The sequence below is a fragment of the Lontra canadensis genome, unplaced genomic scaffold, assembly GCF_010015895.1.
Source record: "Lontra canadensis isolate GAN:19392208 unplaced genomic scaffold, GSC_riverotter_1.0 scaffold61, whole genome shotgun sequence".
NCBI classification, from domain to species: Eukaryota; Metazoa; Chordata; class Mammalia; order Carnivora; family Mustelidae; genus Lontra; species Lontra canadensis.
In genome coordinates, this window is record NW_022631055.1 from 12,152,531 (window position 1) to 12,165,046 (window position 12,516).

Consider the following 12,516-nt stretch of genomic DNA (forward strand, 5'->3'; position numbering starts at 1 on the left):
GAGAGCCCAATGCGAGGCTTGAGCCCAGGACCCTGAGACCGTGACCTGAGCCGAAGGCAGAGGCTTTAACCCACTGAGCCACTCAGGCACCCCTCCTTTTTTATTTTTTTAATCCAACATCCATCTCTCCATACATCTGTACAAACCTCTGTTTTGGGTTATGTCAGGGAAATGCCTTGTGAGTGTGGGCTCAGGGTAGTGAACTGAGATGGTCCTGGAAGGCCCCTCTGTTCTTGTCTGGCTCGCTGGGTCAGAGGCCCCACAAACCGCCACCCCCACCTTGTTCTTGGTGAGAATCTGTGTTCAGCCATACCTGCCTCTCAAGTTTGTAGGAAGAGTCCCCAGATGGTTTTAAGACCCTCAGAGTAGGGGCCTAGCTCTAGAAGTTCTTTCCTGAAATCTACCCAGCTGCTTATTCAGCATGCATGGTACTGAGTCTCTGCCCTCAAAGAATTTATAATCTGCTCATGGACATGTAACACACACACACACACACACACACACACGTGGAATCACAGTGGACAGTGCAAAACAGCTTGTAACAGCCCAGCCCTGGGTCATAGAGTGGGGCTATTGTTATTTATTATGACAATCTTTCTAATTCATACCTTCTGTAGAATGGGAGATACTCAAGGGTCTGGACTCTGTCTTGATACAACAAACATTTGTTGAGCAACTACTCAGTTTGTGGCACTGTGCTGGGAATGTGAGGTGTGGGTGTAAATACTGATCATGACCGCCGGGAGAATCTCCGTTTACGAGGACACATTAGTGCCTGTGCTACCAGGAATTACAACGCAAGGTGATGAGTACACCAGAAAGAGTGACTGACTGCCTGAGGAAGGTCTCTCTAGAGGCAGTGGCATTTTCCTTTGGTGCTGAATAGTAAGCTTCTAAGCTTCACGGAAGGGGTCTAGAAGACAGTGTCCCTGGTGGAGGGAACGGCGCTCACAGGTCCAGAGCATGAAAAAGTATGTTGTGTTTTGGGATCAACATGAGAAGTTTGCCCTGGCTAGACTGTGAGAATCTGTGTGGTTTGGGGGTTAGGGTTGGGAAGGGCAGGAGATGAAAGGAAAGACTTGGTTTGGGGTGCCATTTTATGAAAGGCTGAGGACACTACGTGAAGAGACTGGGCTTTATTATCTGGGTAAAAGAGAGCCACTGAAAGTGTTTGAGCAGTAGTATAGTCAGATGTGGGTTCTAGAAAGATCAGATTGGCCAGCATAGAGGCTGCAGTGGAGTAAGAGAGAGCCTGAAAGCCGCAAAGCTCCTCAGGGCACCATCATGAACCAACTTTTACATGGAATTGTCCAGTTAGGAGAGGGTGGAGATCTGAAGGTGGAGAAGAGGGGACTGAGGGCATATTCACGGAGGAGCTCATTCAGTAGACAATTACTGGGTGCCTCTCAGATGCCAGAGGCTGTGCTAAGACCTGAGTATTGACTAAGATACAATGTCACCCTGCCCCGAAAGAGCTCGCAGTCTAGCGTGAGAGACAAACAAGTGAGCAGTTACCTGACAGTGTGTTAGGGAGAGAGCAGCGGTTTGAGCGAGCTGTGGAAGCGGAGAGCAGGAGAGCCTGGTGAGGATGAGGCACACCATAGAGGCCAGGAGTGGTCAGCTGAGGCATCCCAGGGACAGGGAGTCTAATCTGGAGTTTGGGGCCAAAGGTACTGAGTTCCACTGTAGACAGAATAAGTTAAAAGTACTTGCAGAACGTCCCCATGGAGAGACCTAGGAGGCACCTGAAAACAGGGGTGGGTCCTGGACTTTGGTGAATGCTGGAGATAAATACTCGGGAGTGTTGATATATCAGTGATATATCAGTCCATGACTTCAGGGAGAAAACGTAGGCAGAGCCCTGGGGACCACTGACAATCAAGGGGCAGGTGGAGAAGCCAGGGAAGGGGGTTGATAGAGACGTAGGGGAGGAAGCAGGGAAAGGCGGCATCTCAGAAACCAGGTAAAGAAAAAATAAACATAAGTTTAAACATGTAATTGGCATTTAATAGTTGGTTGCCTAGAAATGGAACAGGAATAAAGGCATTTCACTGGCATAGCATATTCCTTTTAAAAGAAATCTGAAGCATACTTATTTTTTCCTGAAGTACACACCCTTTAATATATGAGTACAGATTAGTCTAGCAAAATAACAACAACTGAGCTCACGATGTAAACAATATCATTGCTGTTTAGTGGAAATACTCCTCTCTCCTCTCTAGGGATAAATGAATTCTCTCAAATTTCTGCCCATCAGTCAAAATTTTACGTTCAATTGAGTGTTCATTCTGAGTTTAAGATGAGTCTATGACTTCAAATGCCTAGAAAGTTGGGCTTTAGTAAATTGAAAATAACTTTTCTAAAGTGATGGGCTAATTTGAAATCTATATTTTTTTTTCTTGTTTGGATTTTTGCAGCCTAAATTGTAAGGCGTATTTCTCTGATTGCACCAGTGTCCTGCTCCACTGGGGACAATGGGAATTCGAAAGCCAATTCCTTATGGGGTGGATGCTGGCACTCCGTGACTGTTTATTGAATGAATGGTTGATGTACGATTGTCCCTCCTCAATATTGATTCACATCTCAAAGGTGTCTGTATTCAATGAAATGAAAAAGAAAGCATTTTAAAACCCATAACTGAGTAATTAGAGATTAAAACTACTGCTCACTCTTTCTCCTTGTTTCGGCTACAGTATTGTACACAGAACGCTGCCCTTTGGAATCCCATCAGAGCCACTGACTCTGGAAGAGCTTCTTGCAGAAAATCTTTTCTAAAGAATAAGCAATAGAATGTGGCCTTCGAATTCCCAAAGAAATAATTTCTCAAATTATTTCAACATCTGGATTTAGTTTATTCTCTCAATGAGTATTGATTGAGAGTCAACTATACACTAGGCACTGAGCAAATGCAGTGAATAAAACACTAGAAGATCCTGTTGTCAGGGAGCGTACACTCCAGCCGGAGGAGATCTGCGATCACAAACAAAGGTGTAATGTGTGTTCGTGGTGAGGAGCACTCAGAGCGAAAGTAAAGGGGGGAGGAGGGTGGAGAGTGATGGGGAAGCAGCGGCTGTTCCAGAGGGTGGTTAGGGAAGGACAGGTAAGCTGGAAGAAGACCCAGAGAAGGAGAGATGTCTGGGTAGAGGGGGCTGCCATAGAGCTGGGTCCCCCTACAGCTCACCCCAACCAACAAGGGGTTAGGGGTGTGGGGAGTGTGGACGCATAAATGTAAACATCAGCCCAGCAAAGAACCTTGTAGCCCCGTGAACATTATGATACATAGCTTAGATAATAGCTACTAAAAATCAGCTCTTCGATTGTAACTGTCAAACAATTTTTGCAGGTGACTTCAAAATAAAACAACTTCCATTATTCAAAAATCCAGAATGGCAACCAGCTCTTAAAAATGACTAAAATGACCTACTGGTATTCCCTCTTTTTTTTTTTAACGGAGACTTTGGCTCGCCTGCCAAGACCACGTATTATATCTAGTTTCACATCAAAATGAATTTTTGCTGCTAAGTTTGAAAAACGTCTGAAAATAGCAATTAATATTGGAAAAGCTGACAGAACCTTAAGTGTAGTGGCATGATTGGTGCTGCTATAATTATGTGTCTGAGTGTGTACATGTCTATGTAAACACAGTATGAAAACACACTTGATGTCCAGGACACAGTATTGGTGTATTTTCTTGCAGGTAAATGAGGAGAAGAGAGGGAGAGGGAGAGAGACCTGATAAAATCTTTCCAGCACTGTTAAGTGGTGGAGATGTTTCTAATCTACATAACCTTGCTTTTCAGATGCTTTTCCAATTATTTTCACATTCATCACCTCATTTGAATTCTCGTGATTTCTCTGGGCTGCGGGGGGGGGGGCGTGGGGTGGGGCATAGGGGGGTAGGGGGGTGGGCCGAGCAGACTTTGTTCTTCCCATTTGGTGAGTGAGGAAACTTGATGGGTCAGCTGGGGTGACTGAGGAGATTGGATTATGTCCTCCCCAAGGTCCCTTCTAGCTCAACAGTTCTGTGGCTTTTTGTTTTCTTTCTAATTTTCCTGAGGTGACAGCTGTGTGATGGTGTAGACTTTTTAAGCCCAGAACCCCTTCTGCCACATATTCCTCCTCATATTCTTCAAAGCTTTCGCTACGTGTTTAATCATCTGTAAAATGTAATGTCTACTGCACAAAGTCATTGAGAAAACGGTTGACGGGACGAAAGGGAAGGTTCGTGAAGCTCCCTGCACGGTGGTCGCCATTATTATTATTATTATTATTATTATTATTGCCGTCACTATTACTAATAAGGAGGCAATGAGGTGGGGTGGAAATAGTGTCCGCGTTGCAAGTCGGTATGTTTTGCCAGTTGTGTCATCTTGGTCAAGTCTTCAATCATTCCGAGCATCCGGTAACGTGGAGCTAATGATGCCTGCACTGTCGGGGTATGAAGAGTCAACGAGACAAATAGAGTTCCTGTCCTTGCGCGGACGCTCCTGACACGAGTGGACGCTCGGTTAAACACTTGGCTGTAATAAACAGGAAACCGCCTCTCATAAGAAACTGGGATATACTTTCATGATTCCCTCAAAACCTGAAGTGGCATTTCATAAAAGTGAAGTAGAACCTTGAAGTTAACAGAGCATACAGTCGTCTCTTAAACAAAAAGCAAAGAAGATTCTGAAGTTTAGCTGTTGTGGGCATGTCTAGGAGGGCAAGGAAAGGTCCACACACACCCATCAGCAAATGCACACCATGGAGTTTCCCGTCCAGTGGTCTTCTGAAAAATCTGGTACATAGCTTGCTCAAATCCGCCCATTCTGCCCCTGCAGCAATCTTACAAGGTTGTGCAGTTTATTTAGAAAAGCCCGATTACCCTCGTTATACCACTTCCTTTGAAAAGCAATCATCTGAGTGCCGTGAGGAGCTGCTTTGCTCTAATGATGACTATTATGAAGGACTCACTGAAGTTGGAAACCAAGATCCTGGAGCCTTGTCTCTGATGGCATGGTCCCAGAAAAGGCTGGTGGCAGGACTGAAACATGAAAATTCTCTAACAGAGACCACAGTTACTGTCTCTATAGAGGATTTCTTGGTATTGAGTTTCCCCGGTACAATAAACTAATATCTATAAGCATCCTTTGCCACATGCTCTGGAGCTGTGTTGGGGACACTCTGGCAGCAGCTAAGGAGTCTCCAGGTGGGTGGCACTGCCGTGGACCAGGTACTCTAAAAGCTAGTTGATGGTTTGAACCTTGGACCCAAGAGAGGTGTGCCTTGTACAGAACACCAACTTCGATCCACGTTTTGTTTATTGCATGCACGACTTGAAAAGGATAAAACATAGCAACCTTTGAATATGAGATACACATATTTTTTTCTTACTTGATGTTTATCTATCCTTGAAATTATTCTCACTGTGACTGTCCGTCCTGTGTGGATGTCTCAAGAACAACTGTGTTTCCTACCCGAGAGCAGGACACTGAATGCTTCCCCCAGTGTTTGTTCTGTTTGGTTGCCTTCCAGTTCTAAAATGTGTGAATTTCCTTTTTAACGTTCTAGGGGAAAGCAATGGTATTCGCCCCACGCCGAGGGAGTACTTTAAACCAGTTTTGCAATCTAGCTGAAAAAGCTGATTTCTCTATCCAAAGACATGAAAATTATGATGAACACATTTCAAACTTCCACTCCAAGGTTAGTTTTCTGCTTGTGTTAGATAACACTTTAATCCGCATTGCATTTTGAAGAGATCATGGTCTTTTTGGCAGGTAACCCAAATATTTGATTAAAGTACTCCTTAGGTGTGCTGCTTCTGAACAGGTATTTGTATCTGATTATTTTGTGTGGTAAAGGCATCTTTTATCTTTGCATGTCTAGAAGGATTTTACAGAAACCATTCCTGTTTACTCCTTTCTCTGAAACAAACTAATCTTTTCATTCATAATAGACTAATTTGTAGGATGTAGGGGAGGTGGCGTAGAGCAAATGATAAACAAGCATTTATATTTTTATGAAAAACCTTTGGCTTTTAAGTAGGTTAAATGCTCAGCTGCACTGAAATAAGTAGAAGGTGAATGTCTAATTGTATCATGTTGGACTGTAAATCTTTATCTCTGCTTGCTTTATGGCTGGGTCAGTTGGCAGTTTGAGACTGTTAAATCTCATATGGAATTTCACAGTTGTGGGGTTATATGTCAGATTGAGGAGCTACAAGATTTAGGTCAAAAGCACTTATCTGAGAGTGATTTCTAAGCTTGCTTACATAAAGCAATGTTATCGGCCTTTTTATTATTTATAGGCATAGAGCAATATAGGACACTGAGAGACAAGCGTTCCACTGAAAACTTTTTAGGAATCTCACCCTTGCTAATACATATCACACTTACTAGTATATCATATATTACTTCTGTAATTTTGTGCCTTACAGAAATCTCCCTTCTCTGAACTAGTCTGACCTTGGGAAAAGACTTTGAACTTGTCACGATTTTACAAGTTGCGAATCCAGAAAAGTAAAGCCCTGACCTTAAATTTCTCCTGGGGAAATGGGAATAGCATTCTTTTTTACCCGAGACTATGATATTATACAGAAGCATATTGACATTTGAAAAATTATATGCAAAGTGGATCTGATCTTCAGGCAAGAGAAAGAAGAGCCTCGCTTTGTGGAGATAGGTTTGCTCTTCTGGGGTCTCTAAGGTTTCATTTAGCCTACTTCTGGGGTGGGGGGTTGGGAAACAAGGATGCTTTGTGAACTGAAAGGGTTAAATCACCTCCTCTGGATGGTGGAATTGCCCTTTGCTTAGGATCAGGAAATAAAAAGGGAACCGAGTGAGTACTTGAATCTTGCCTGCCACTCTAGAATGAGGCTTTCCCTTTTGCAGCCCCTCCCCCAGAATAAAAAGAAAGGCTCTGAGGGCTTTACCTAGCAGGGGAAGGGTCTCTCCCCGCCCTGTGGGCTCCTCTCCCCAAAGGGACAAAAACATGGTTCTCTCCTGGGTCAGGCTAGAGATACAGGGATCAGGTGATGGCTGTTTCAATGCCATGCCTTTCGCCTTCACCCTAGAACAACGAATGCTTTCAGTTTCTCCATCATAGATCAGGAGAGCAAAGGCAAGATTTTCTCCAGCCCTGCAAGGTCGGAGGTGTACTTGTACCTGTGAGTCCTGAGTGGCCACCTCTCCTTTGTCTAGAACTTAAGATTGCCAGTGGCTAGAGGACAGCAACTTCCTCTTATTTCCAGTGCAGTACACTACCCTGCCAAGCATAGCACCGTCCATAAATGGCTCAGCATGCCTCTTGCATTTTTATTGTGCAGCATACCCACAGTTACTGCACCATAAGTAACCGGGGACTGATGCGTCCCTCAAAAGTAAATTTCCATAACTAACTAGGTGGCCTTAGTCTTTAATCTCTTCATAATTGCTTAAAAGTTAAATACTCCACTTTGCTGCCACTGGACTAAGAACTCAGTTTCCCACCTCTTTAGGTTGTGAGAAGTGAGAGTTGCATTTGGTTCTCAGGACGTGGAACCGCCAGGGGAACATTCTGCAGAGTTGGGGTGCCCTAAGTAAATGGTACAGACATGAACCCATGATGTGTGTTTTTAAAGACCCTGGCGTCTGGGGGGGCAGTCGCAGCTGGTCTCATGTTCTCCTACTTCTAGCAAGAGAGTGCCTCTTGTCCCTTCTGTACCAGAAGCATAGGATGCCAGGCTTTCCCGCTCCAGCCGCGGTGATAGCTGTGTGCCGACTGGCCTGGCGGGTGACCGGCTGGCACGACCCATCTCGGGCTTGCACGTGGAGGTCTTCTTTGCAGCATCAGGATGCCCAGAGAGGGCCGCGGGCCAAGGTGCGGGGAGCAGAGAGCGGGGAGCGCCCCCGCTCCTCGCCGAGCCCCAGTGCTCTTCCCCGGGGCGCCCCCTCGGGCCCCTGCCCGCCTCCTGCCCGAGGCTCCGGGGACGCGCGGGGGACCGCGCGGCCGCCAGGAACCTCCACCCTGGCCGCTTTTGTTTGCCGCGTGCTAATAGCCAGGGCTTAAAAGTTTTCCATCTTGCGAGGCAATCAGCTTTCTTCCTCTCCATCTCTGGCCAAAGCCCCACGGTCCCTGGGCCGAGGCTGCTCGCAAACGGAGGAGCCGAGTTTTCCTTCAGGCTGCGTGTTATCCTCTTAGCCCTACTGTGTTGGAATAGAGCGTAACCAGCTGGAGGACTGTAAGACGCCTGATAATGCCGCTCTTTTCCGCTGTCCCGTCTTAATCTTGTTACACAAATGGTTGTGAAGAGATTCATGAATTTTAATTTTGCCCTCTGCATTAGTGCCTCACGTCACTCATACACAGCTGGCTTCTATGCGGAGTTTTCCACCCCTCCTCTTACAACAGGGGAAAAAAATTAGTTACAGTCTTGGCAGTAGTGCAAGGTAAAAAAAAAAAAATCTACAGATTTAGGCAACCACCCATGAAGCTGATTAACAGTCAGTGATCAGGAGGAACAGCTTTGCCTCTTAAACTTTTCACCTCTCATTGTTAACTGTGAAATTTTATTTCCGTTAAAAAGCAAGCCTGTAATCAAAACGGTGCCATTCTGCACTTTTCTGCCAGTGCTTTTGTTAAATTGTGCCCACACAATGCCGCCAGCGTGCTCAGGGACCAGGCAGCCAAAGGTGTAGTGTGTTTGAAAAATAGTGCCTTTCTGTTCTTCACGGCCACGGGGAAGAAAAATAAACCACTTCCCCTCTCCTTCCCTCTCTTGGTCTTCCCCAGGCTGGGAATCCAACGCCTTGCCCCGTGGTGTGGCCCCAAACCTTTAGGACGTTCAGATGAGCCAATTGCTTCTCAAGGGAGAGAGCGAACTTAGCCATTACAGCTGGCTTGAAATGAGTTGATAAAAATACCCTGGTTCGTGCAAATACTCTCCGAGATCTCATTCTGCATGCCACGGTTCTGTTTCTGGTTTTGTCTTGAACTTTTTGCGAAACCACCGGTGTGTTTATTTGCTGTATTTTTTTATACTTAGCCCTGAAGACAGGCTTGGGCTCGTTTGTGGAGTCAGTGCGTTGTGTTAAAAGCATGGCCATATTGCACTTCTGCTTATCTATTCAAAATGCCACATTACAAGTGGCTGGTGCTTATAATCTGTGTGGTGGGCTGTTGATAATTGTGGATACTGTAAAGGGTAAACAGTCGGAACTCCGCTCCCGCTGCTGTTGCTCGCGCAGCGCCGAGGCGAGGCTGAGCGGGTTACATCCAATTATGAAGTAAGGCATAATGCCCCTAATAGCAGCTGTATAATTTAGTTCAGTCCTCAAAGACCCTGTTTTAACCTCTGAAATTGAAAAATTGTTTTATTCACAATTTGCTTTTTGTTCACTTTTTTTTTTTTCGAGGTGATTTTTTTATTTCTTCCAATTCTAATTATTAATTGAGCAAAGAAGTACGGCCTGGGTAAAGGGAATTATTCTTCCACCCCATCACATTCCCACATCGAAAGCAAGTAGTTCCCCAACAGCCTCGGGCGGGTTCAAGTGCCCTCACCTAGCAGCCTTGGTTCAGAACGGATCTGCTGCTGGGGTAGAGGGCTGCCTGGGAGCGCTGTCGGCTCTTTCCCCACCGCGGGAAGGGCTCACAGTCAACACGGGGCCGGCCCCTGGCCCCTTCTAGCAAGGAAGCCTCTGCTTTGGCCTCCAGAGGTCAGCACAGAATCCCAGTTAAAAGTGATTTCGAACCCATATTTACAGAAGAATTATTTATCCCACATATTACCTCAGGGACTTTATAAAGAGCTCATTTGAGTCTCTGTATATTAGTGCATTGTGAGTGAGTAGGTCAGCTGACTCACGCTGAGTAATCAACTTTCCCTGATCCCCAATCCCTGAGGAAGAATTGAGCTAGCTTGGCCCCCTCTTCCCTCTGTAAAATATTTCCGTGAGCTCCTTCTATCACTAGGACAACTGGCAACAAAGGTATTTACATTTGGTAGGTCCTGGTTAGTGGGTTTGGACTGGGAAATTTGGGAAGCCATTTTCTTGGCCTTTTTTTTTTTTTTTTTTTAATGAGTGACGTTAAGGGATGGTGTGTTTAGGATTAACACTGTCACGACTTTGGTAGTAACACAAATCCAGAGGCTCTTTCTAAGGTAGAATCGTGTGTAAACAAAGCAAACTCCATCGAAGAAAACAGAATGCAGTTACTTCCGTGATTGTGTCATCATTTCTTATGAAAATGGATTAGAAAGTAAAGACAGGATTGGCTTTTTGTTCCCCAGTGAGAAAGGAAAAGTGGGCTCGTTGCTTCTTGTCCTTAACAGTGAGGGTATGTCACAGTTTGGGAATATGATTTAGAAGAAGCACAAAAAAAAATTCAAAGTACTATGCCCCAGACCTATACTAATCCAGGAAGGTGTCAGGTTAGAGCCATCCATTTAGTTTCAGGGGGGAGGGGAGGTAATCTGATTCAAAACAACAAAAGAATTGGGTCGATGCATAATTAAAAGTAGTATCTGTTTCCTGACCCTCATCAATTAAAAAATGAACTAACAATTTGCTCAGAAACACCAACTTCAAAAATATTAATTTTGTCTTTATAAATAGCAAATTACTACTTGCTAGGACAAATATAAATATGGCTGTCAAAATTCTTCTAGCCGGATGAGGAAAAGAGGACTCTAGCTTTGAGAACTCTGACTGGATTTTTAAATCTACCATGAAAAGGCCCTCAGAACTTCACTTGAATGGTATGGAAGCTCTACCTTTTCCTCCTCAGAGAAAAGAATTTTAAAATTAGCATTACTATCAGAAGCCCTGAGAAGCAGCCAGAGAGCCTTTGAAATGTCTTAGGCCCAGAAGCCTGTCCCTTGTGCCCGGGTGCTGCCAGTCTCCAAGTGATCGGAAATGCCCGCCTGCCTTGTTCCTGGGACGCAGGTGAGGGACAGAGTGGACCAAGAGCAGAAACTTCTAGGCCAAATGGCTGTTCTGGTGCAGATGAGCAAGCCTCCAGCTCTTCCTTCACGGAAGTGCCTCACAGTTCATAGAGGTCACAAATGCAGTCCGGCTATTTATGAAAAAGCACCCTGCCCTCCTCCTTTCCCCTCCCCAAGGAAAGATTCCAGCTTGATGGATGCCTAGTCCTATCTTGCCAATGCCACTGAGAACTACTTTGCATTGCTTTTTTGCGATTTATTTACCGGAACAATATATTCAAGTAAGAAATCTTCATTATACTCAGTATTAAAAACTACTGGTAAAAAAAATCCTAATCTGAGTCTCCTTACCCTTTTTGTTCTATGATTGTTTTCAGTTGAAAAAGGAAAACCAGGACGTCTATGAAGAAAACCTTCATTACCCACTTCTGCTTATTTTAACCAAAAATGGATAGAAGATTAAGCTGCTCAAAAGACGAAACCACCAAGGGCACAGGGCGTATTTTCACAAAAACAGAAACCTGCGATGGGTATGCTATGCAGCAAGCCGTTGGCTCCCTGAGATCTGTGAGCCCCCACCATCTCTGCCACATTCCACATGTGGGCTGTGGGGTCCACCTGTCCTCACTCACATCATTCCCCAGCCCTCCTGGACTCTCTTTTTTCATCTGCTCTTCTTGGACCAAACCTTTGTTTGTCTTTAAATATCCACAAACAGCCTGAGATTTGAATCGGACTTAGGAGAAAGCTGAATCTTTTTCCTCCTAATTGAGACAGAATTTCTTTTGGTGATTCCCACCCGCACCCCCCCCTTTTAAAAAAAGGATCTTGGTCTTTGTTCCGTTTTGGTGGTGGTACTTTTTAATCTGTAAACACAGCAAACCTCATGATGCTTTCCTGGTTAAGAAAATAAATAAATAAAGCATATCTTTCTCACCTCCCTCAAATTAATTGTATTAAATCTGCCATCCTTTTTTGCTGTCCCTCTCACTCATTCTCTTTCTCCTTTTAAACAGGATGTTTTTTTCCCTATGGATGTATAAGAAATGACTACATCAGCCCAAAGCCTCATAAACTGACCGTTTGTCCTCTGGACACAATAGCGTGGCCAGCCCTCTGCTCCTCCTCTCCAATTATGTGTGATTAGTCTCAATGTGTTGTGTCAAGGAGGAGGAGTGTGCTGAGTGCTTATTATCTGTTTAGGTACAAGAAGAGCACATTTAGGCTCTGACTATGAATGAAAAGTGAGCCTTTATCAGGGCTCACATCTAACTGCTGCTGTTCTCCAGACCTCTTTCAAAATAGGTCCTTGCCAGAGAAATTTTGAATAAATGGCTGCTAGATTGCAACCAGGGGGAGTTTTTAAAAACTCAATCACACAATTATCTGATTTAAAGGAAGCACATATTGTTGTATGCTGTGATTCGAGCGTGTGGTAAACATTTAATAGGTGCTACCTAGGATTGAGAGAGAATGACTTTTCTGCAGGGAACCCAAGCATATCCTGGCCTAGTGCACCCACGAGAAGCTCTAATGCCTTTTGTGGAAATTCAGATGTTTATCTGTAAGGAATCATCTGGGCCCACTTTAGCAGTAATGTCATTAGTAGG

At 44.7% G+C, this 12,516-nt stretch overlaps 1 protein-coding gene across 3 annotated transcripts in view; it reads left to right on the forward strand.

Moving 5' to 3' along the window:
* CAMKMT (calmodulin-lysine N-methyltransferase) overlaps positions 1-11,842 on the forward strand; it is a 395,402-nt gene extending 383,560 nt beyond the window's left edge. For 2 of the 3 annotated variants that reach the window (XM_032877977.1, XM_032877976.1), the window contains 2 exons: positions 5,554-5,685; positions 11,284-11,842. In XM_032877977.1, the coding sequence (XP_032733868.1) occupies positions 5,554-5,685; positions 11,284-11,361 (210 nt within the window). In that variant the 3' untranslated portion in view covers positions 11,362-11,842. The remainder of the gene's footprint in view (positions 1-5,553; positions 5,686-11,283) is intronic. The other variant, XM_032877978.1, reaches the window with a different exon arrangement.
* Positions 11,843-12,516: the final 674 nt, after the last annotated feature.